The sequence below is a fragment of the Manduca sexta genome, chromosome 28 (genome assembly GCF_014839805.1).
Source record: "Manduca sexta isolate Smith_Timp_Sample1 chromosome 28, JHU_Msex_v1.0, whole genome shotgun sequence".
NCBI lineage: Eukaryota > Metazoa > Arthropoda > Insecta > Lepidoptera > Sphingidae > Manduca > Manduca sexta.
Window position 1 is genome coordinate 5153270 of NC_051142.1, and position 23546 is coordinate 5176815.

At 34.9% G+C, this 23546-nt stretch overlaps 1 protein-coding gene across 4 annotated transcripts; it reads right to left on the minus strand.

Moving 5' to 3' along the window:
- Window positions 1-102: 102 nt before the first annotated feature.
- On the minus strand, window positions 103-23057 carry LOC115452047 (choline transporter-like 2). 4 transcript variants are annotated; one of them, XM_037444868.1, is made up of 13 exons: window positions 22677-23057; window positions 9854-9976; window positions 9443-9606; window positions 9003-9192; window positions 8547-8770; window positions 6580-6745; window positions 5950-6175; window positions 4878-5058; window positions 3832-3958; window positions 2981-3134; window positions 1718-2009; window positions 805-1030; window positions 103-526 (listed from the first exon to the last, which is right to left on the minus strand). In XM_037444868.1, exons 1-13 carry the CDS (start codon window positions 22690-22692, stop codon window positions 429-431), a joined length of 2187 nt encoding a protein of 728 aa, XP_037300765.1. In that variant the 5' UTR covers window positions 22693-23057; the 3' UTR covers window positions 103-428. The 4 variants fall into 4 exon arrangements, with proteins under 4 accessions (XP_037300765.1, XP_037300766.1, XP_037300764.1 ...); XM_037444869.1 differs by lacking the exons at window positions 8547-8770; window positions 22677-23057 and adding exons at window positions 8174-8301; window positions 15751-17887; XM_037444867.1 differs by lacking the exon at window positions 22677-23057 and adding an exon at window positions 15751-17887.
- Window positions 23058-23546: the final 489 nt, after the last annotated feature.

Genomic DNA, 23546 nt, shown 5'->3' on the forward strand with positions numbered 1-23546 from the left:
AGATTGTCTGTCGCAATGTCTCAAGACTAAGGTAAATTAATATTTAATATTATTTTATTTTTGTCGCCTCACTAATGTGATTTCCAAAAATGAAACTGTCAGTTCTCGTAAATCTCATTTATTCACTTAAATAATATTTTTATTTGGCATTTTTTAGTCCAGTTAAATTACTCTAAATGTATAACAATTTATCTGGACATTTTGCATTATAGAAATAGTATTTAAATTACAATTAAATACTGTAAAGACATTATATCTAAAATTACAATAAAATATATTACAAATACGAATAGGTATCAAAAAACGATCAAAAATCACTTGAAAAGTATCCAAAATCGAAGACATTTGTGACAATTAAAAAGTAATAAAGTATTTAGTGTAAGCAATTGAGGAATTTCACAACACGTATATGTTCATTTGGCACGAGGTTAAGGTTGTTTATTTCTCTTGGACACTATTTTCATTAGGTTTTTCGACATGAAGTATGGTTTCTCTGCTGATCCATCGTTTCTCTCGCAGTCTTCCACTGAAATAATCAATCAACCTTCATTAGACTCCATTGAGAATAGGCTAATGGTAAATAGATTATTTTTTAAGTTAGTAATAGTCGGTATGTCTGCAGTTAATAATTTTGTAGAATAGAATATCGAGTAGTATAGACATTATAAACGCAAAAGTCGTAACAATAGACGAGATAACTTTTATGCACAAATTATTGTGCTTGCTTACGTTATCTGCCAGTATCCTTCAAACTAAGTTTAAACATTTTAATCTTAAGTACGAGGAGCGAATTTTAATACGTACAGAAGCAAAGGAATAACGTGTCGACTGCCATCGCGTACACGTTGAAGAATATAGTACATATGAGGTAGGTGGCTATGCTGAGGATGATAGCTGGAATGTAGTTGTAATGCAGCTGCGCGCCCTGCGTCAGGTCGTACACGAACTGCGCCTGCAGCAGGTAGTACACCGCGAAGCCCACGCCTATCGATATCAGCAGCTTCGATAGGAAAAATATGAAATCCATCACCTGGTAAAAGAAACAGTATACAAATTATTACGATCAAATAAACATCTGTTTGTATTCCGGTGCGTGGTAAACCAAGCATTGTAAATAACTCAACGCCACCGGTCTATTAATATTACGTCGTAGAATCTAATATATGTTATTAGTATGTTTTATAAAATGTTAAATATAAGTTATTTACTACAATTTTTCATATAATTAATTAAATGAGATCATTAGGTAATGAAGCGAATAACATCATGACCCACTTTCACTGAGGTAATACTTATATGTAATAGTTTCTAATTATATCACACATTTGAAACACAAAATGGTAATGTAAAATTTCCTGGTATATTGTAACCACGAGAATATTTCACAAAAACACTATTAAAATTTGTTTAGTACATCAGCAAAGCAGTGCCGGATTTATATTACTTATCAGTGTAGGCCACTTCATTTCCACCGCCCCGTGTAGGTTGGTTTATGTATGTATGGAGGTTTATAAAATATTTTATAATTTTCCATTTGTTTGTATTATGGAAGGCAACTAAAGTTAAATAAACGAATGATTAATTAAATTGAGTGAGCGTCCTCTGAAATCTGCCGCCCCTAAGAGGCTGCCGCCCATAGGCTGCGGCCTATTTACAAATTTAGGACTGCAGCAAAGTCGATACAAACAAATAATTGTAAAAGTGTTGTATACATTACCTTGTCTAACACGACAACCCTGACGATATTCCTCATGAGTAATGAAAACGCGTCTCTCGCGCTCTTACAGAAGCTGTGTCCGTGCACCGCACACATTATGTATGCATTCTTATTGATGAACTTGAGGAACGATTCCAAGCACCAAAAGAAACATTTACAACAACACATTATGGCGCGCGAGAGAGGGTTGTCGAACTTTTTGAGTTTGTGATCTATGTACTCCAGAATGACTCTGATCACTCGCACGATTGCGATTATCAACGCACCAAACGCAACCGTGCCTAAGTGGTACCTGAAAAATATTGTAGAATTAGTTTGGTTTTAGGCGATTAAATTACGATAGAATTCACAAAAGGCTATGTCGCTTTCATAAAAATAATTATGCGTCACTTATTGTCGTAACTAAAAATCGATAATTTATTTGATTTGTATCAACCGTCTGTTATTAACTTCAGTTCATATGAGTTACGTCAGTGAGTTATATCTATACTATTATATAAAGCTGAAGAGTTTGTTTGTTTGTTTGAACGCGCTAATCTCAGGAACTACCAGTCCAAACTGAAAAATTCTTTTTGCGTTGGATAGCCCTTTGTTCGTGGAGTGCTATAGGCTATATATCATCACGCTATACCCAATAGGAGCGGAGCAGTAATGGCTAATCTCAGGGAACTACTGGTCCAAACTGAAAAAATCTTTTTGCGTTGGATAGCCCTTTGTTCGTGGTGTGCTATAGACTATATATCATCACGCTATACCCAATAGGAGCGGAGCAGTAATGGCTAATCTCAGGAACTACCGGTCCAAACTGAAAAATTCTTTTTGCGTTGGATAGCCCTTTGTTCGGGGAGTGCTATAGGTTATATATCATCACGCTATACCCAATAGGAGCGGAGCAGTAATAAAACATGTTGCAAAAACGGGGACAATTTATTAGTTTTGAGAGCTTCCGTTGCGTGCGCTGTGTAAACGGTTAAAGTTATGCAACAAAGACGTATGACGGAATTGTTCCTCTTAAAAATTTCTACAAAAATATATTATAAAACAAAGTCCCTGCTGCATCTGTGTGCCTGAACGTGTTAAACTCATAAACTACCCAAAGTAGTAAGATGAAATTTGGTATGGAGACAGTTTGAGACCTTGGGAAGAACATAGGCTCCCGGGAAAATGTATAGCGTGACTTTTATAACGGAAAACTTTAGCCCGAAAAACTTTATAACGCGGGCGGAGCCGCGGGCAAAAGCTAGTATAAAATAAAATGCATACCTAAGCGTTTGAAAGATTCCGGACGTGAGTGTGAAAAATGGCAGATCCTTCTTATGAAAAGTCCAATACCATCTTGAAAAAGTGCTGGCTAGGATCATATCTGACACGCCGCTGATAAAGAATAGCGTCCAGAAAAAGCCCAGCAAGTTAATTACTGCAGGTAAAATACAATTTATTAAATTTGTTATAAATAGATTAATCAGCAGAAGCCTTGGGTTATTCCGCTTCTACGTCAATCGTGTGCAAATTATAAATGAAACCGCAGAGAATTCCTCAAAGTTTTTAGTAATAAGGTTATGTGAACTTAGATCATAATTTTTAAAGCATAGTTCAATTTTTGGTAAATGAAATGGATAGTTAAGGTTAAAACTCACAATTCGAGACATTAATTACGAAAACTCATTATTATTATGTATATCATACATTAATATCACGTATTTGATAACATACTATAAAAACAGGGGATTATATATATCTATATAAGTCTTATCCCCTACTTAATACATTAGTTCCATGACCTGGAAGTTCTATATGTAGGTACATTTCATTGCATAAGCGTACACATTGAATAGTTAATATGTTCCATAACTCACTTAGCTATTATTAGAGAAAATTAAATATAAACTTGCAGGATTCGTTGTTTTTACTTAACACATACTCATAGTACTAATAATCTACTCGTAAATTTTGTTCACAAATTCTATTAAATTCTTACGCCTTTGCTATACAAATATAATTATAATAAATAATTAGATTACATTAGATAAGTGGCTCAGTATAATATTACTTTCTATTCGTTTTTATTTTAAGTGAAAAAGAATAAATTTATAATTAAATTGTGGCATACGTACAATGCAGGTAAACCACGCTATGAGGATTCTTGATTCCCATAAAGTGGCAAATGGCCATCTTGCACGCCCCGCCTGCCGTGTCGCGACACTGAAGCGCGAACGCTGCCGGGTCACAGCTCTGACCCTCCTGGAACGAATACAAAAATAACATTAATATAACCTTTCTTAAGGCGATACCTCAAGGTCCATTTTCATACATTTTGTTTCGGCTTTAATCTGGGTAACTAAACAAGTATTGACAAGTAAAGAATTTAAATTCACGTCTAGTTAGTGATTAGTTCTCGCAGTTGAAAGAAAAACGTAAAAATAATTAATAATGATGGATATTTCTGCCTTTAAAATTTCGTCATATTAAATTTTAAAGGCCGAAATATCCATGATTATTAATTATTTTTACGTTTTTCTTTCAACTGAGAACTAATCACTAACTAGACGTGAATTTAAATTCTTTACTTGCCAATACTTGTTTAGTTACCCAGATTAAAGCCGAAACAAAATGTATGAAATGGACCTTGAGGTATCGCCTTAAACCTCTTGTAGCGTACGTTCATAGTTTATAACGGCACATAGTTTTAAATCATTTAAAGTCCATAGTTCAAGCAGTCGCAATGTGCGATAGTATAAATATAAAAGTTTTGTATACCATAGCCACTCCAATAAACACCTTAGAACAGTGAACACGCATCTCATTTGCCGCTTTCTGATAACATTAACACAGGTCACCCCGCAAACAATATCGGCAAACTTTCTTTAGAATAGTTGGTGCACTTACATGTATTAAAAAGTGAACATAGTGAGACGCAACTTTTACGTTATGCAATGACATTATAATATATGTCTACCTTCATATTATTATAGATAATATTTCGTAGTGCTGTTTCACTACTGTGATTTCACCTCTATTATAGTGATATATCTATCCTAAAAAGGCTACTTATCTCTCTATAAGTTTGAATATTTTATTCTCCACGAAGCTTATAAACTAATCCAAGTTCCTGCTAACAACTCTGTATAATTATAAAAGGATCAACTGTCAAATCAAATACCTCAGTATAAAGTCCACCGCAATCGCAGGTAGTGTCGTTTTTTATATTTGCAACTCCGAATGCGTTTTCCCCTATTGATAATATCAACATGAATATGAACACACCGTACGCCATGACGACGCATTGAAGTACCCATGGGAATATCGGGAAGAATATTGTTGACTTGATCGATGTTACAGCTCTGAAACAATATCATTTTGGGCACATTAAGTGGATATGTAATTTTTACAAACACCTAATATTCTGACTTGACAAATAATGTTTAGCATAATATATAGACCTAATACGTATTTGTACTGTAATGTATAAGCTATAAATTATTATTAGGTCAGGCTCGAAAATATATTATAATCCTTGTAAAATTGTTGTAGAGTTTCGCATTTTGGGTAGGCGGGCCGGGCGGGTTCTCGAAAGTGAGCCGAAGGCTTTAGTGGGCGTCACAGTCATACACTTGGGACATAAAAATGGAAAAACAGAAAAAAAGAGTGTAAATAGTTGTTCGCTCGGAGCCCCCAGATTGCAAAGACCTGCGCTATTGATATGTGTACGAAATAAAATGATGCAAAATCCAGTTCTAGAGTGGATAACTAATTCCATCTGCAGAATCTTTAGTATCAATATCAACAACATGAACTGAACAACAATATTTATATTGGCCCTCCGTAGTAAATAAACTTAATTGTAATAATCAAATTACTTTGTCCTGAAATAAAAAAGACCTTGCTATTTCTAATTAAATGTCTCAGAATTAAATGTCCACCAACATATACCTAACGTAGATATTGGTTTTATAAAGGTAAGGAAAAAACATACCCAATACTTAATTTGACAAAACACTGTTAGTGTAACCCTGAAAATTGCCGTTTGTCCACTCTGTTAAATTTTCAACAAAATGTTCATATTAACGAAGCATATTCCATTAGCTCAAGTTATTTGGAAGAGATCGCTTCAAACGATAGGCCGGTAATTGTTACACTTATTTCATAAGTATTTTTTACGTTGAATTCTTTTTGTTATGTTGGTGTACAATAAAAAGATACAATATCATTATTGCTGTAAAAATAGTACTTACTTGCTACCTTCACGAATGAGGGCGGTGGCAATGCTAATTCGATTCCGCAAGAAAATCACTACAAGCAGTAGTATTAGTATTAATATCGCACCCGCGACTAACAATGCCATCCACGTTTCCTTTTTGCTAAATATAGATTCCGCGTAGCCTTTGAGGTTTGTCGTCTGGTATAGCCCCACTGGATTATCGCGATAATACTCGTAGTTCTTGTAACAAAGGTACAAGGCTGGATTTGGAACAACAAAACAAATACAATTAATAATTACTCCTACAAGCTAAATAGGTGCATGTTTTAATACAATAGGCATTTAATTAAACAATTGCAAGGATGGATACTCTTTTTCCTCATTATTAAAGCTTTTCTTTTTTGGTTAAGCAAAAGATTCATTAAATATTTTAAATAGCGCTACACCTATTATCTATATATGAGCAATATTAACTACGGCGTCTTATAACCGCAGTAAGAGGTTAACATTTTTAACTCAATGGTTGTCACTGCCATTATGGATGTTATTTAAAAAATGTGATATCGTTTACAATAAAAATATAATTAAGCTAGACCCGCGTAATACAATATTTTGCATACATTTTATTATGTCGAAAATGGTACAAGACCTATAAAAAACGTACAGAATCCAAGTAATCCAAAGAGGCCAGCAATAGACACCCATACGACAGGCACCACGACCCAGCGCAGCAACAGAATGTAGATGAAGCAGATAATGACGACGAACACAAGCGCGCCCGCGAGGTACCAGCGGGATTGCTCCAGGTCCTGGACTATTTGCGCTGACAGCTGCACGGAAACGTGACTCATAGAATAAAGACATTGTGAAAACAGGAACATCGCAATATATCGTGTTATAATTTCAAGGATGTTTAGTCGAAGCTGTGAAATCTGCAATTGATTAGTGATTACTTACGAGGTTACTTGATTGAACTAAAATAGCATACTTACTAAGAATCAGAAAAATGCAATGTAGTGCGAATTGCAATATTGGTTACGAATTAGATAATTATTAACTATCGTAGGAGAAGAAATATTTTATATCTATTTGCCTGGTTTCCATTATGGTGTAGGCATAATATTATAATTTTATTCACAAAATTCATTGTACTTCCTCAACAAAATTATTTCAATACAGATTAAGTAATATAATACAGTAATTTCCCGAATATTAATTCAGGAAATAGGATTTAGTTCATACGTTCTGATAACAATTTAGTTCAGAAATTTATGTTAATGATTATGAAATCCATGAAACATAAAGCAGTGCATTAAAATCAACTGAACGTAAAGCTTCGAATGAAAATTACTGCAAGATGTTGAATTTAACCACTCGTAGAGGCAAGAGTATGGTTTTAATTACACTTGCAACGAATGTTCTGCCTGTTCGGCCGAATGCCGAATATCTGGGTACTATTCGGCGAAAACCCGAATACTTAAGTCGTTATGTTGAGAGAACTTGTAAAAGATAAATATTTTTTTATATAATAATAATAGTAATCAAATATAATCAATTCCGTATAATAAAAATTAGCAAACAAAAGTCTATACACTTTAATTACCTATAGGAAATTTAGAAGTGGTAGATTATGGTGCAGTAAGATAGTTTTTCTGCATCTTTAGGTAGCCGTTTACATAGTTTGAACAATGGAACAAGAAACAAACGCGTGGATAGAAGTTATCCCGCCATTTTATTCCGTCACTATCCCACCGAATACTTTTGCCGAATATTAGGCCATTCGGCTAGTACGGCTGCAGAATATTCAGTAGTCGGCATATGGCCGAATATACTATTCGTTGCAAGCCTATTTCTAAATTAAATCCAGTATCTGGGATTTGCATCCTCAAAGTCCCAATTATCATTTAATTATATTTGAGTTTAAATAAGCATAGCATATATTATATAGCATATTTAGGTTCTATGTTTACAACGGTACCTAGCCAACAAAAGGCTGTATGGTTGCTTTAATGCCCTAAATTGTGCACTCTACTTTTCATACAGATAATATTTTGACTATGAAAGTTTAATATCGATTAAACAAACAGTACTTACCTGACTTTCAAATAAATATTTTGTTTAGATGTGTTAATTACTTTTAATATAGGTATTATCATGTACATTATAAATAAGACAAAAATCGGTAGGTATTAACTATTAAAACCTATGAAGAATAAAAAAAATCTCTATTTAATATACAAATAAAATGTTTACTGTACCTGATTAAATTGCACCAACTGTGATATTTGCGTTAACATCTCGTCAACGTCGAGTCCTATGTTAGTGGTTTCTTCCTCCATGATATTGACCACCTGCGTGACGTTCACAAAGCACCGCCCAAATAGCACTGCGGCGCGAACCACACGTGACCGGCCACCGCGGCGTTAGTAAGTAAATATAATAATAATATGTAAGTAAGCATTTTTACAATGTGTCATGACCGTAGGAAAACAAGATGCACCATCCCTATGACATGAATTTGCCAGAGGATTAAGTTGATTTTATTTGTTAGTTGAGTGCTCATGCTATATGCAGGTGCGTTAATGCATTCAGTTAGTCATTTCTAACGTGCTAACACTCTGTGCTACCTACAACGTGCGTTTCTCGTTCGTTCCTCGTGAAGGTCGTCACCCAGCTAGCGGAGATCCAGCCGAGGTATGTGTCGAGGATCGTTGCTCTGTTTAGTAGAGACTTTCGGGCCTCTTCAGTGTTCCGTACGCAGACGCTCCCACTTTCGCTATCGAACGCTTTTGAACTGGGCGTTGTTGCACCCTTGCATTGGATGGTAGACAGATCGCCGATGCAGCGGGATATAACTGTAGTTTTTATTACACCTCTAGTCGGGTCGAGTAGGGTCACAGACTGGATTTTGGGGTGACTGTAAGATTTTGCGGGGACACTCACAATAATTACCACACTTGGCACGACTAGCAAGACAAACTAACACTGTAGTAATTAGTGTCTCTCGAAAGCCACATTCCTGGATGCTAAGTTATTTCACTCAATACGATATTTACGGGACAAACTTGTAGTTTGAAAATCAAATACCTGGTTGACTCTGCAATACATATGGTGCACATTTATTTTCCTTTATATATTGCATTGCCTGGTTGTAAGTCATATCTCGGACGTTGACGTCGTCGGTGCATACCATACTGGATCTCAACTGCTCCATCGTAGCTGGAGTCAGTTCTGTTCCGAATCGAATAAATCTTTCTGGGCATTTGCTTACGCAGACCTACAACATTGAGTTCTTATGTTATACGTATTATTTACTCTTATTCTATTCAGTATACCTAATTAAACGAAGTTGTTTTAATCATTAACTGTTCTGATGTAAGAGGTACACAATAATTTTAATTAAATAAATATTTTGTACTGATAATGAACATGAAAAAAGTTATGATGGTAATCGAGGTTTGCAAACCCACATAAGAATATTGTTGTGGTGCATATTATTAAATGTAATGTGTAGACAAAATACGTACCTGCGGTGTGGAACAACCCACAATGGGGCTGTCTGGTGATAGACATTTCGATATATCAAAAAAGACTAAATATTTTTTGTCTTCGAGCCCAGAGTCCAATCCACAACGTCGTCCTTTGGAGTCTATGGGTGCTAAAAGATTCTCTATATTTCCTCTGGTTATACCTGGAAAAATATAATTATTGTTATGATCAACTAAAAATAATTTTATAAAATTCTCAAAATACATAATATATAACTTTTTTACCACCTTTTGCAATACTTACTTATTATCAATGAAATTAGTTTGTGCAAAACAAATTTGAAGATACCGTAATTTGGGTTAAAAATGAAATGATTATTTGTGTTAGCATTCATTTTAATTTATGTATAAGTACTGTTGCTTATCCTATGGTCATGTTATTGTACTTACTGTAGTAACCGACATAGCCCCACACGCCGAGGAATAGGATGAACAAGATGAGCCATATAATGTCAGTGCAGGAACGGTTGTGTACAGGACCCTTGAAATCAGGATCGTATCGGATCGGCTCTCCTGGAATTGGTTGATTGTTGGAACAAAATTTATTATAATTAAATGGTAAGATGAAGTTTTATTTTATTTGATTAGATACAGATTTGCTTTTATACTATAGTTAGCAAATTCTTCTAGAAGGCCGGGAGCCGTAGTTTAGCTGCAACTATAACGTAGGATTATATCCTCTTTGGTTTAAAATGGCCAGCTCGCGCTGACCATTGCGTCGTCGATATATTTGTTTTGGCTGTCATTAATTTATTGTTGGATCGGACGGACGTTCACAATCTTTTCGCTAGCTATTTTTGTGTTCTTGATTATTTGTTAATTTGATTCAAATTATTATCTTTCGTAAATTAGTACAATTTTTGTTATAAGTAATAATTATTATTTTAGTTTATGTAAATTTTTATAATAAATAAATGTAAAAACCCTAAATTCAGAAGTGGGATTGTGCCACATTCTGACGCCATTTTCTAAAACGTGTATAAAATTAAAATTCTTTGCTTTTAATCCCTACGTTCTTGCATGTTCGCCATGTTGAAGATTAAAATTAAAAGTGGAGCTAGGAGTTGTGAACATTCTTCCGTTTCGAGAATTGAGCAGCAGCTTGAATCTGTAATTTCTAGATTTAATGCGTTTGAACAAAATGATTCCAGGATTCACAATGCTGATAAAACTAGTGTGTGTGCTGAGGTGACTTCGCGTGCACTGCAGCTACCCGCGTGACAAACCGCACGCTCGCTTACACCACCGCTGCTGTGCGGGCCTGGAGGACCTGAGGCTGGAGGTTCACTACCAGCACCGTCTAGCAATGTATCCCGCGCATGTAGCGTGGATACGTGCGTCGCCTTCCACCACCGAAGGTGTTATGAATGAGGTGACAAATAAGCTAGTAACAGCCAAAGCGCTTAACCCGGTAAGATCCAACCAAATATTTATTTCGAATTTTGACCCATCCTTACATGATTTTAATGTGTGGTGTAATAAGGTAGAACATCTGCAAAATATTAACCGATGGGACGACCGTGAATGTTTAGCACGTATAGGCCATTGTCAAAAGGGTGATGCTCGTGTCTGGCTTAATGAGTGGACAACTAACGATCGCTTTTGGTCGAATTTCAAGCGAGAGTTGCAATCATTATGCCCGCGTCGAGTAGATATTGCAAATATTCTTTTCGATGTTTTTAAAACTGACTCAGATGGGTATTCCACATATGCCGAATATGCTAGACGTTCGTTACTGCGTTTAAGAATTGTTCGGGGGTTAAGTGAGGAACTAATTTCTGCGATTAAAGTGCGTGGCATAACCGAGCCTCAAATCCGGCCAGCTGCTATGAATGCGAATTTGTTACCTAGTGATATAGTTAACTTTTTATCAGTTTTGTATCCAACCTTATTCGAAGGCACAGATCAAATCACGTCCTAATAATAATCCTAACAATAAAAACTATTCGCACAAAATAGATTATTCAGGTGCTATGTCAAAATGTTTTACTTGTGGGGAATTTGGACATAAACAGACCACTTGCTTTAAACGATTTGAACAAAATAACGACTCTGGTAAAAATCAGTCGTCAACTTCGAAGCGGTTTTATACAGATAGCTCAGTATCAAGGTCTGAACCGTGTGGTTTTTGCAAAAAGATTGGTCATAAGATCGAAGATTGTTTCGCAAAACAGCGTATTGAATCACGCGGAAAATTTAATGCAAATTTTTGACGCGAAGCTGTAAATGAATACAAGTTTAATGATATTGCAACTGCAGTGGTTCAAGGGATTCCTGTAGATATTCTTATAGACAGTGGTTCTCAAATCTCTTTAATAGCGGAATCGGTAACCAAGCTTTTTCAGTGTACCCAAACTCCTTCTTTTTGTACATTGCGTGGTATTGGAAGTGAACATATTGAGTCTAGCTTTTCTACATTTACATTAACTGTTGAATTTCCTGAGATTACACTTGATGTAGATTTCCATATGGTGCCCGATCGATATTTGAGTATTCCTGTAATACTGGTACCGATGTACTTAATAGAGAGGGTGTGGTCTATACCCGAATGCGAGGTGCTCAAAGTTTAACGCGATCCAAGACAGTTTTTGATGTACAATTGAGTGTGTATCAATTCAACATTAATACTGCTGTTATTGGTATTGAGAGAGAGCATTTGCTTTCTGTAATTAATGAATTTTCTAATTTTCTCATTACTGGTACGACCATTACTACCGTTATCACTGGATCAATGCATATTCGATTGCACAATAAAACACCCACAGTTTTTATAGACCATACAAAATGTCCTATCATGAGAAAGTACGAGTCCGAGAGATAGTTAAAGATTTGCTCGACAAAAGGATAATTAGAGAACTGGAATCTGAGTTCTCTAGTCCCATTCTTCTTGTGAAGTTGATAGACGGTAGTGACAGAACGTGTGTGGACTTCCGTGAATTAAATGCAAATACTGTTAGAGATCGCTATGCGCTACCACTTATTAAAGACCGTATAGATCGTTTGGATAAGGCCGTCTATTTTACGAGCCTTATTGACATGGCTACAGGCTTTCATCAAATTAAAATGGATAGCGATTCAATTCAATATACGGGCTTCGTAACGCCGGGAGGGCATTACAAGTATCTTAAAATGCCGTATGGACTTGCCAACGCCCCTGTCGTATACCAACGTATCATAAGTAATACTCTACGAGCTAATGATTTCTTATGTTTACGCGAAAGTTGGACATTGGAATTAAATTACTTTTCGGATTTCATCGCGGTTTTTATATTTTAGTGTTCTCCCGTCGTTTCAAAGACTTTTCAGTCTTCATGGTCACGGGAGGCACTGAGGTGTTGTTCATCTGCAAAGTCAAAGTTACAATTGCCTACATTTTGCAATTATACAACTTTTTAAATTTTATCTGTTGGTGGTCCCATCTACTCAGAATGAGTTCACAGTGTCTTGAAGTCTGGCAACTGGTCTTTTGGGTTCCGATTTAATTGAGTGTGGAACTGGATCCCAGGCTTGTGCAGGCTTCCAACCATCTTCCCCTATTGAACTCTACGACCTTTTATTGAATCTGGCAAGGTGCTTGTATATATCGATGATTATAGTCGAGGTACACTCGCGCGCCATGGTCTACGTGACTATCGCGCGCAGGCACACCTCATTGGTCGGGAAGATGTCACGTGCGACGCCTGGATACACCGTGTTTCGGATACTCGCCGTTACGAGGTGTATCGTGCAGGCAATGTGCTGCGACCTATACGGACGGGGAGTCTGCCACTAGTCACCGCTCTATGATGTATTCGTACCAAGCATGACGGTCGAGGAAGGTTTGCATACTCTCAGAGAAGTATTAAGGACTTTGACTACTGCAGGTTTTTCAATAAATCTTAAGGAGTGTACTTTTATTACGAAGGAGATTGAATATTTGAGTCGTACAATATGTTTTGGTCAGGTAAAGCCGAGCGCGTATAAAATCGAAGCTCTAGTTAAATCTTGTATACCTAAGAACGTTAAGAAGGTGAGACAATTTTTAGGTCTCGCTGGATACTTCAGGAGATACATACCTGGATATTCATTGCGAACGGGATGTATTGCTAATCTATTCCGCAAAGGTGTGCAGTACCAATGGATGTGGAAACTGCCCATTTAACAAATATTTATATGTTCTAGGTATCATCGACAGCCCCCTTTGCAGGGAATGTCTGTCGGATGACGAAACAGCCTCCCATGTTATCCTGGAATGCGGAGGTGTAGCTGCACAGCGGGCTGAAATCCTCGCTACACCGGGGTCACTCCGAGAAGCCTGTGGAGGAGTCATGAAGATCCTGCGCTTCTGGAAGGAGTGGGGCTGGCTAGACCCAGAGCCGGCATTCCGCGTACAACGGCCCGACCTACTATGGGCTCAGTGTAGTTCGAGTATCCCGAGGGCTCTACTCATAGTGTAATGCATCCTGAGGGCTCTGCATTTGTGGTACGCTCCGCACCCAAGGGGCGGCGGATGTAGTACTGATAACGCACCCTGAGGGCTCTGCGTTCGTTGGGTGTACATCCCGAGGGCTCTGTACATCCATATTTACTAGTAACCTGAGGGCTCTGCTAGTTTAGTTTTGAGATAACCTGAGGGCTCTGTCTCTTACTTTGCGTTTCTTGAATTGTATATCCTGAGGGCTCTGTACATTCATATTTACTAGTAACCTGAGGGCTCTGCTAGTGTAGTTTTGAGATAACCTGAGGGCTCTGTCTCTTACTTTGCGTTTCTTGAATTGTATATCCTGAGGGCTCTGTACATTCATACTATCTAGTAACCTGAGGGCTCTGCTAGTGTAGTTTTGAGATAACCTGAGGGCTCTGTCTCTTACTTTGCGTTTCTTGAATTGTATATCCTGAGGGCTCTGTACATTCATACTATCTAGTAACCTGAGGGCTCTGCTAGTTTAGTTCTGAGATATCCTGAGGGCTCTGTCTCTTACTTTTTAACCATTTATTGACTGACTTTTCTAATATATAAAAATGTGTTGTAAAGGTGATGAGGATGAGATCGAAGATCACAGAACGAGTGGAAGCAACGTTGAAAGTTCGTTGCAAGAAGTTGGGTTCATGTTGACAAGTTGCAGCGGTCATCCAGCCCAAGCCACAATACGGGCGAGGACGCACCTTCTTCAGGAGAGGCCGAGTTAGCAAATTCTTCTAGAAGGCCGGGAGCCGTAGTTTAGCTGCAACTATAACGTAGGATTATATCCTCTTTGGTTTAAAATGGCCAGCTCGCGCTGACCATTGCGTCGTCGATATATTTGTTTTGGCTGTCATTAATTTATTGTTGGATCGGACGGACGTTCACAATCTTTTCGCTAGCTATTTTTGTGTTCTTGATTATTTGTTAATTTGATTCAAATTATTATCTTTCGTAAATTAGTACAATTTTTGTTATAAGTAATAATTATTATTTTAGTTTATGTAAATTTTTATAATAAATAAATGTAAAAACCCTAAATCTATATTATTTTTTTGTGTTTTACTTCTTAGTTCTTATATTACGAAATGCGAAAGTTTATCATGATCATAAAATGTTTATCAAAAGTACTAGGCAGAAACAAAATAAATAGGTATTATGTGTTCATGAATTATTTACTAGTGTTCATTTTATACAGAAAAAAGAACATCTTACTTATAGGTATTATGTGTTTTAATGCTAAACCATGTTGATCGACGCGGACGCTTAGATGACAAAAAAAAAATTAATTATTCAGAATCTATGAAATTCGCGCGACCCGCGTTCGGCGTTGATGATACTGTAGAATATTTTTACGTAAACTAACAACCGCACAAAGTTTTGTTAATCGGACAAGCAGTGCGAACGTACGTTTGAACATCCGTTCGCACTGGTTGTCCGATTAAGTAGTGTTTAAACATATTGTAACCGATGTGACTTGCGCGCCACCTACTATATGTTGACGGTACTATGTCAGAAACTTTCATTAAGTGTCAACAACAACTATATAAATATTTAGATCAATTGGATGAAAGGTACGGAAACACCAGACGAACGAAAACACTAATAATTTTAAAGAAAATGATAGGTACCAGCGTACATACACAATACATTACATCATTATGTAATGATATAAGTATTAAACGTTAGATTTATACATTGGTAGAGGGCAAATTGATGTAACAAAATACAGTACTAAAGCCGGTGTGTAAAACTCTATTTGGTACTGTCTGTTGTGTCTAAGATTATTGGTTAGATTATGTTTTATTAGTGCTATATGGATGAAATACATTAATTCTTAACTTACTGGACTCTTTAGGCGGAACACAGCATTCTCCGCAACAACCCATGATTTTAACTGACACTAAACATTTTTAGGAATAATTCACTACCATACCACTGTGTATTATGTATCTCTAAGGATCGATTTCATATCACAGACATCGGACTATCTAGAATTGGAGTTGTCGACTTGTTCTTTATCGGGGTTTTGATAACACTAGTTCGACCAATGATTTCCAAGGTAATGGAAGAATAAAATATAATTCATCCTGTTCATTCAGCCAGAGGTTAGTAAATAACTTTTGTGACCTACTAGATATGCATAAGTAATTGTATGACTCATTTAAATTATGTTGAAAAAGATTCATTGTTATTCACTTTGTAACGGTAACAATTATACTTTACAATACATACATACAGTTTATATATATAGGTGCCTATATAGAAAAACGTTAGGTAGATTCTTAAACCGTAAATATATAAACATTGTTAAAGAAGTTCTGATATTTAATAGTTAGAGCATTTATTTATTAAAAAAATCTGTATTGAATCTTTTATCGGCGCTAGCGTAGCGAGGGGACAGATAACCGGAAGTGAGGTTCCATAGGGAATGAGGAATGATGAGTATTGTAAAATTTTGATAAGTACTTATTTTCATTGACATAAAACATTGGAAGGATCCAGGAAGTTGGTGCAGAAAAATTGTGCGTGAGCATTGTGCCGACAAAGGCGAATAAAGTGACTCAGTAATAAAACCCAGTGACCAATTCATTGTAATGGATAAACTAATATTAGAACAGAGCGAGGTTGCATCCTCAATTCGTTTATGAGGTATGTGCAGGAGCGATAGAGACCAGTATTATGTAGTGTGCATTTATGTACACTTTATCTTTGTTTACGTTTAACTGGTTTTATCATAGGTGAGCAGAATCTTGCGTGGACTGCGGAAGTATTCGCTCAGCGGCCTTATTATGATCTCTTATTGCCAAGCAATAATGAAAGTTACAAACGTAGGTAATTCCATATCACATAGGTAATTACTCATTGAAGCCTTTCAGGGGCCACCCACGCGTTGGGTATTTGGCACTTACGCAGGATTATAACATGAAGAACGAGTAAATAAATCTATACTTACTGTGATATTATGTGAACACTATATAAATAATTGAGATATATTTTATATTTTTATCTCGTCCACTATTTACGTACTGCTCACCATAGTGTCAAAGTATCTACATCAGGTAATACGCGCCCTAGAGTTATTATAATAGTTCCCTATTTTGCGAGATTACTAAAGGGACCTACATAGATATATTATGATATTTATGAGGTAAGAACACAAATACATGAAAAATAAAATGTTATGATAATTTGAACCGGAGTAAATTTACTGAATATATATAAGAAACACTTAATATTACGTGCTTGCGTAAATTTTATTTTATTAAGTGATTGTGATTTAATAACACGAAATTTTAAAGTAATTGGTTGTGTGTTAGTGGGAGTTTAGATAGATAACGCAGGAAGTGCCAAAATATCGTTAATACACATGCACACTACAACGTCACTCGGTGTACTGGTTTTGCCATGACACCGCGAGTCTTCACCTTGAATGATTCTTACGCCGTCACATTAAGAATCATCCACAAAGTCCATAGAAATAACATCACCAGAAGTAACCAAAGGAACGAAAAAAATAACTGTTTATAGTTAGTGGGCACTTGCGTACTTTTATTTTAGGGCACTGTCTACTTTATTTTTTCGGATCTGTTAATTACAATCACTAAATGAGTAAAATTATAAATTGAGTACCTACCTAGCCTTGAGCATCATGGAGTTTCTAATGTAAGTATTTAAGTTTGGGGGATTTGTTTGTGTGTCGGCTTTATCATTAGTAAAACAAAAGCGTTACAAGATGTTAACATGTCAGTAATGAGCAGAGCCTTATATCAAAGTTTTACTTATATATTTAAGGTTCCGTAATATAAAAAGGAATCTTTATAGTATCGTCATGTTCACGTCAGTCTCTAGGCACGTCATAGTACTTTTGTTCAAGGACTATTATGAGTTGTTCAGCGCGTAAATTTACCGACCCAATTATTTTATTATAATCGTTGTTTTATTTTGTTAATTAGTCATAACATATTTTAAAAATTCACTATAACTAATTAACATTTTGATGAAACTTTTAAAGGTTTTTAAACGAAATACGACTTTAAAACTGTGATTAGAAATTTAAAATAAAATTAAAATTATAAATTACAAACACAACTTTATCGAGTATCTATCTAAACAAAACAACAACAAAACAATATTACTATTATATATCCTGGAAAGCAATCACATACGGTTGTTGTAAATTCTATTTATTATTACAAAAACAAGGACATTGACCTTCTCTATAGAAACTTCTTCTAATACATATAATAATAATAATATCAACCCTGTATTATAAACTTGCCCACTGCTGAGCACGGGCCTCCTCTACTACTGAGAGGGATTAGGCCTTAGTCCATCACGCTGGCCTAGTGCAGATTGGTAGACTCCACACACCTTCGAAATTCCTATAGAGAACTTCTCAGAAGTGCAGGTTTCGTCACGATGTTTTCCTTCACCGTTAATGCGAACGATAAATTCACAAAGAATACACATAGGTATATTTGGTGTTTCGCCACGTTTAAAAATGGGAAATACTAGTAGACCAGGTAAGTACTTATGATTCGATGTCGTATGTTCCATTCTCTAAATAGATAACAGGTATTTTACCCGCAGAGGGCGATAACGTTGATTATATTTATTGTATTTAATTTCCGTAGATAGATATTACATATTATGTTCAAGTGTTATTGATTAGTATCTACTATCCAGTGAATTGACCGCATACATTAACCTAAATGTATGTGAAATTTACTCATGTTAAAATTGTTGTGCTTAATTGCTACCTAATTCGAAAAAATATTATCTATAATGGATTCTATATCATAGCGGAACAAGATATTAATCATAAAACATCACATGTTTGATGTTTCCAAGATCAAACATGTGATGAAGAGTTTCTATGAACGAAAAATAATTCAATTTGAGCCAAGATAGTCATTTCAAAAAATAATTCTTGATAGTAATTGCGGATATGGACGATGCTTTATGTCAATAGTGTGTGGAATGGTGACGGTAACTTTATTTACGTCTGCAGCATTAACCGACGACCAGTGGATGTTGCGTATGAGCCGCAAATAACGCTAATCTTACACAATTTATTTACATTTGAGACGCTCTATAGTCTATGCTGTGACATCAGACACGACATTCTTTATAAATGTGAACTAGTTTTGTTATTTCTGTTCTACAGAAAAGTTTAACATTTCATAATATGATAGTAAATGGATTCTATCTATTCATTTACAATCAATACGTTAAATACGCATACTTTAAATTAATTGTATGATGAAGATTTGACTTTATCTTAATGTCATTTAATTTAACTGCACAGATTTTAATAAGTATTAACATTTTTCGTATTTTAGTATCTCTATGTAGAGACCCTAACCATTTGTGTAGTTGTAGATACATAAGTATATTATAATATTGATCTATAAGTAATAAGTGAACATCTATGTTGTATTATGTGCGATATTTATCTGCACTTATAAGTAATTATTAATTAAGCACATAGATATAAAATACAAACAGAGTTAGTCATAGCTGCTATTACAAATTAAATTTGCGTGTCATTCGCAATAAATATTGTGTATTTCCCATAAGTACACATTATTAAATAATTTAGAATAATGGGTAGTGATCTATATTTATGTGTTTTAACAGGCGCAGTACCTACGTAATCATAATGTACTATATACTAATAGCAAATAAAGATGCTTAATCACAAACAATAACGTAATTATGTTATAAGTAATGAACCGAGGTTTCTCAATTGAAACTTTTATAAGAAAAACGAAAACTGTAAAAAATAAAACATAATATGTAACTAGTAGATATAGAAAGAAAAAAAGATTTGAAAATATTAGGACAATAAAAGTATAACTATTTTAAATATAGGTGATTATAAATAAAAATATACTTGTATAATACTGTGCCGATATATAGATAGTGTATTAATCAGCCACTACAGAAAAATAAATAGTATTTATTAATTTAGACATAATGCCCTTTTTATTTTTTCATGATATGTAAGTACTTAAGTAATATATGTGTCAAAGAAAGTGTAATTCCGTAACTGGATGTACTTTTACAACTAGGTAAATGTAAGTTCCCCTGAGTGCTGCCATATAGGTAAATACTTAAATGTCATGGTAAGTATGATATGATAATACAGTCACTACTATTTACCTATAGTTTTCCTAAATAAGTACTTTAAAGGCATTAGGTAACAGATCCCAAAAAGGCATATTTTGAAAAGTGGTAAATAATAGAAATAGTTTTTATTTCTAGAACTGTTTGGCAAATATACTACAGTGGCGCCACAGCATATTAAGACCTACGTAAGTACTTAATTTAAATTTGATTAACGATATACGGAAGCACCTAAAAGACAGTTTTAATAGATATTTACTTACCTCATCAATACTTACATGTAGCCATTATGTTGGTAGGTGTAATTATGACTCGGAAGGAATTCAATTTTAAAGTACATGTTTCTTTTAACGTCACGACTCGAGATACTGTATTGCTTCTCTTATGTAAAACATATGCGCAATATGAGTTTACAGCAGTGTTAAATATGTAGGTACCTTAGTATTTGTGTAAGCTAGAACCTATACCTTAACATTTTAAACTCATTTATGCAACTCGTATTTTCATAAATTAGAAAGTACGGTTTATTATTATCGCAAATACGTATAGCTCATAGGGCTTAATCGGCCCTTGACAAAATGCTTTTCTTGATAGTAAGTAGTTCCTCGGAAACAATAATCGCATTTACGATTGAGCTAATTTCATCACTAATAACGTAATTTGCAGTGTTTTTACAGGAAGTTTGTGCTTAACATGCGCTTGGGGAAGACCGTAAGAGGGGGTAACATCGTATAAATCGAATAACTTGCTATTGTTATAATTTTTGTTTTCCGTTGCGACGCCATGCCATCCTGTGTTCACTAACGTGCCTATAGTTTGCAAGAGTGATATAAAAAGAAGACGTATTTAGTTTTACGGTGACAACAAACTTAGCTTCTAAAAATATTGTAGGATATGTATTTAATTAATATTTCGAGTTTGTATTAATTACGACTAGATCGGAATCTCCTTCCATAGACTAGAATCCCATTTATATGGACGCTTTTGAGAGTTAAGTCTGAACTATGCCAGTGAGGCTGTGAAAGTCCCATCTCTCCCGCACATTTCTAAAATTATGATGCCCTTTTAAAGGCTCGTAAAACAATAACTGTTATTTTTAAAGAAATAAAAAATACAAGAACACCATTTAAGTAGTAAATACATAGTAAGTATATTTATTAGCGTACCTGTAAGCCATATTTATCATTTACTGTGACGTTTTCTATAGAATTCGTGTAAAAAAAAAACACAAACACTGTTTAACGCCTTCCTATTTTACACCAACGCACTTTAAAGACAATGGTGTAAACTAGTATTCGTTTAATTAACCAACATTCTATATCAAGGCCTTATTAATAATTTGCACTGTCTTCGTATTTGTAATTTGAATTAAATAGATAAGTATGCGTATAGTGCGTCGTGCGTCCCGCTACGTTAACCAAACGTTTTGCTAAATGTAGACCTAGGCCACAAGTTCAAGTCGCCCTTTTTTTTAATATATGTTATCCTAGCGCAAATTTTTATTTCGCTCACGGCTTCGACCCTTTAAAACTTATCCCTGTATAAAACTTCCACTGTATAAGTCATTTTCTGGGATAAAATATAAGAAATAACTAAATCAAAGACAATCTTGCATTCTTTATTACACATTGGGATAGGTCATTGAAACAGTATATAAACGTGCCTATAAAAATTAAAGAATTTATTTTAAGTACTAGGAACAACTTATTATAAGTAAAAAAAACAGAACTAATAGCTCTATTTAGGTAGGCTATAAATAAAATCCAGTCACACTCACGGATTCAATTCGTAAACAAAAAATGCTACTATACTTTTATTTTGTGTAAGTAAATAATATATTTACAGTGTAGTTCCTTATTATATCTAGATACCTAAGTATTTTCTTACGAATTTAAGTAGCACAAAGGCAGATCGATGCAGATAATTTATAAAAGTACTATAGTATGTACATACCTATACTTAATATAATATTTTGTAGGTAGATGTAAGTAGTTGTTAATATTCTTTTTTTTGTATTACACAATCTCAGGTAGAAATTTATTCCCAAATGTTAATTTTATGTATGTATCAACTTAGAATTCATAATCTAATAACGCAGTGGTCTAGTCATTGTTACATTTATCGGCATTGCAACGAATGATGGTATAATAAATAAATGAGTAATCAGTAGAGGCACTTTAACTCATCCGGAAAACTTTAGCTGATACTGTGCTGTCGAAATAGTTTTGTTATCACGCGAACTCTATATTTTTTCCTGTGTTTTTAATTGCTCTACACCAAGGATCACCTTGAGCAAGGTATAAATTTTCATAATATTAATAATTACTTACTTCCGTGATTGCTTTCATACCTTTTGCTTATACTTACGATGATATTAAGAAAAAAGAAAAGTTTAAATAATAAAACTGCTTAGTACTTAATTTTTTCTGTCTTTTGTGTCTTTCGACTTGTTGTTTTTTATATTTAGTACCTACTTATTTATTTTAACTGTAACTTGGGGACAAGTAACATAAAACTGGTCGTATATTATTTTCTGCAATATCTATATTTAGGTATATACCTATATATATTTTCCTTACTTGAAGTTGGTAAGCAAGTTTAGGGTTTACCTTTACTATAACAATTCCCAAAAGCACTTACCATAATCTTTACCCATTGTGATTAAAGGTTCAAAACTTTCACAAAACAGGGCACGTGCAAGTGTAATTGCATTTAAAAGTTCCAAACTATTTTTATCACTTGTTTCAGATTGGGTATTTGACAGTTTTTAATTGCAACACATCTCGTACAGACAACCGAGTTTAACTTCAATCACTCTCGCTTGCTTCGAAATTTGATTTACAGAAACTTTTAGTACCTTTAATTTAATTTATTTCGCGTGATTTCTTAAAAAAACTACATATAAATGTAAAAGTGAAAGTTTGTTGAACGCAAATATAAACACAAAACAAACGTAACGGGACACAATCGCCACAGCCGGTTCTGCCCGACGAGCGTCGACGACTGATGCTATGCGGCCGAGTACACTGAGTCATTTGATTCACAATACAAAAGGCGCTTGCTATTGTCTGTTATTTTGTGCTCAGTACGTCGGTACCACATATACCAAGTAATTGAACCAATCTCTTATATAAGAACAAGCTCAATTAATATCCATCTTCTAAACTAGTGTGTTGGATTATCCTGATACTTATTCTCACTGCAAAACCTTTTGCAGTGAGAATAAGTAATCAGGATAATATTAGAAAAAAGAATTAATTAAAACTTAATTAGAAAGTACACCTGTACTTTCTACTATTGGGATCTTTGTTTGACACTTGGAAGTTATCGCGAAAACTGCTCAGTTGACTGTATTTCTAATGAATTACACAGGAATGGTGCTTAATACAAAGGTCGTTCTCGCGAAAACAGTGCAGAGCGGGGCTTTCTTTCCGTCCAAGAACTTTTACGTAGACGGGAGCTGGAGACGCGTATAAAAACAAGTCTTTTAAAAAAAATATGACAGTGAAA

Excerpts from the sequence above, each read along its gene's own strand:
- LOC115452047 (XM_037444867.1), bottom strand. The coding sequence starts at position 15,793 with ATGGGTTGTTGCGGAGAATGCTGTGTTCCGCCTAAAGAGTCCA. Across the intron at positions 5,059-5,949 it reads CTCATTCGTGAAGGTAGCAA|AGCTGTAACATCGATCAAGT; the intron begins GTAAGTACTATT and ends ATATTGTTTCAG. Across the intron at positions 527-804 it reads CACGTTATTCCTTTGCTTCT|TGGAAGACTGCGAGAGAAAC; the intron begins GTACGTATTAAA and ends TGATTATTTCAG.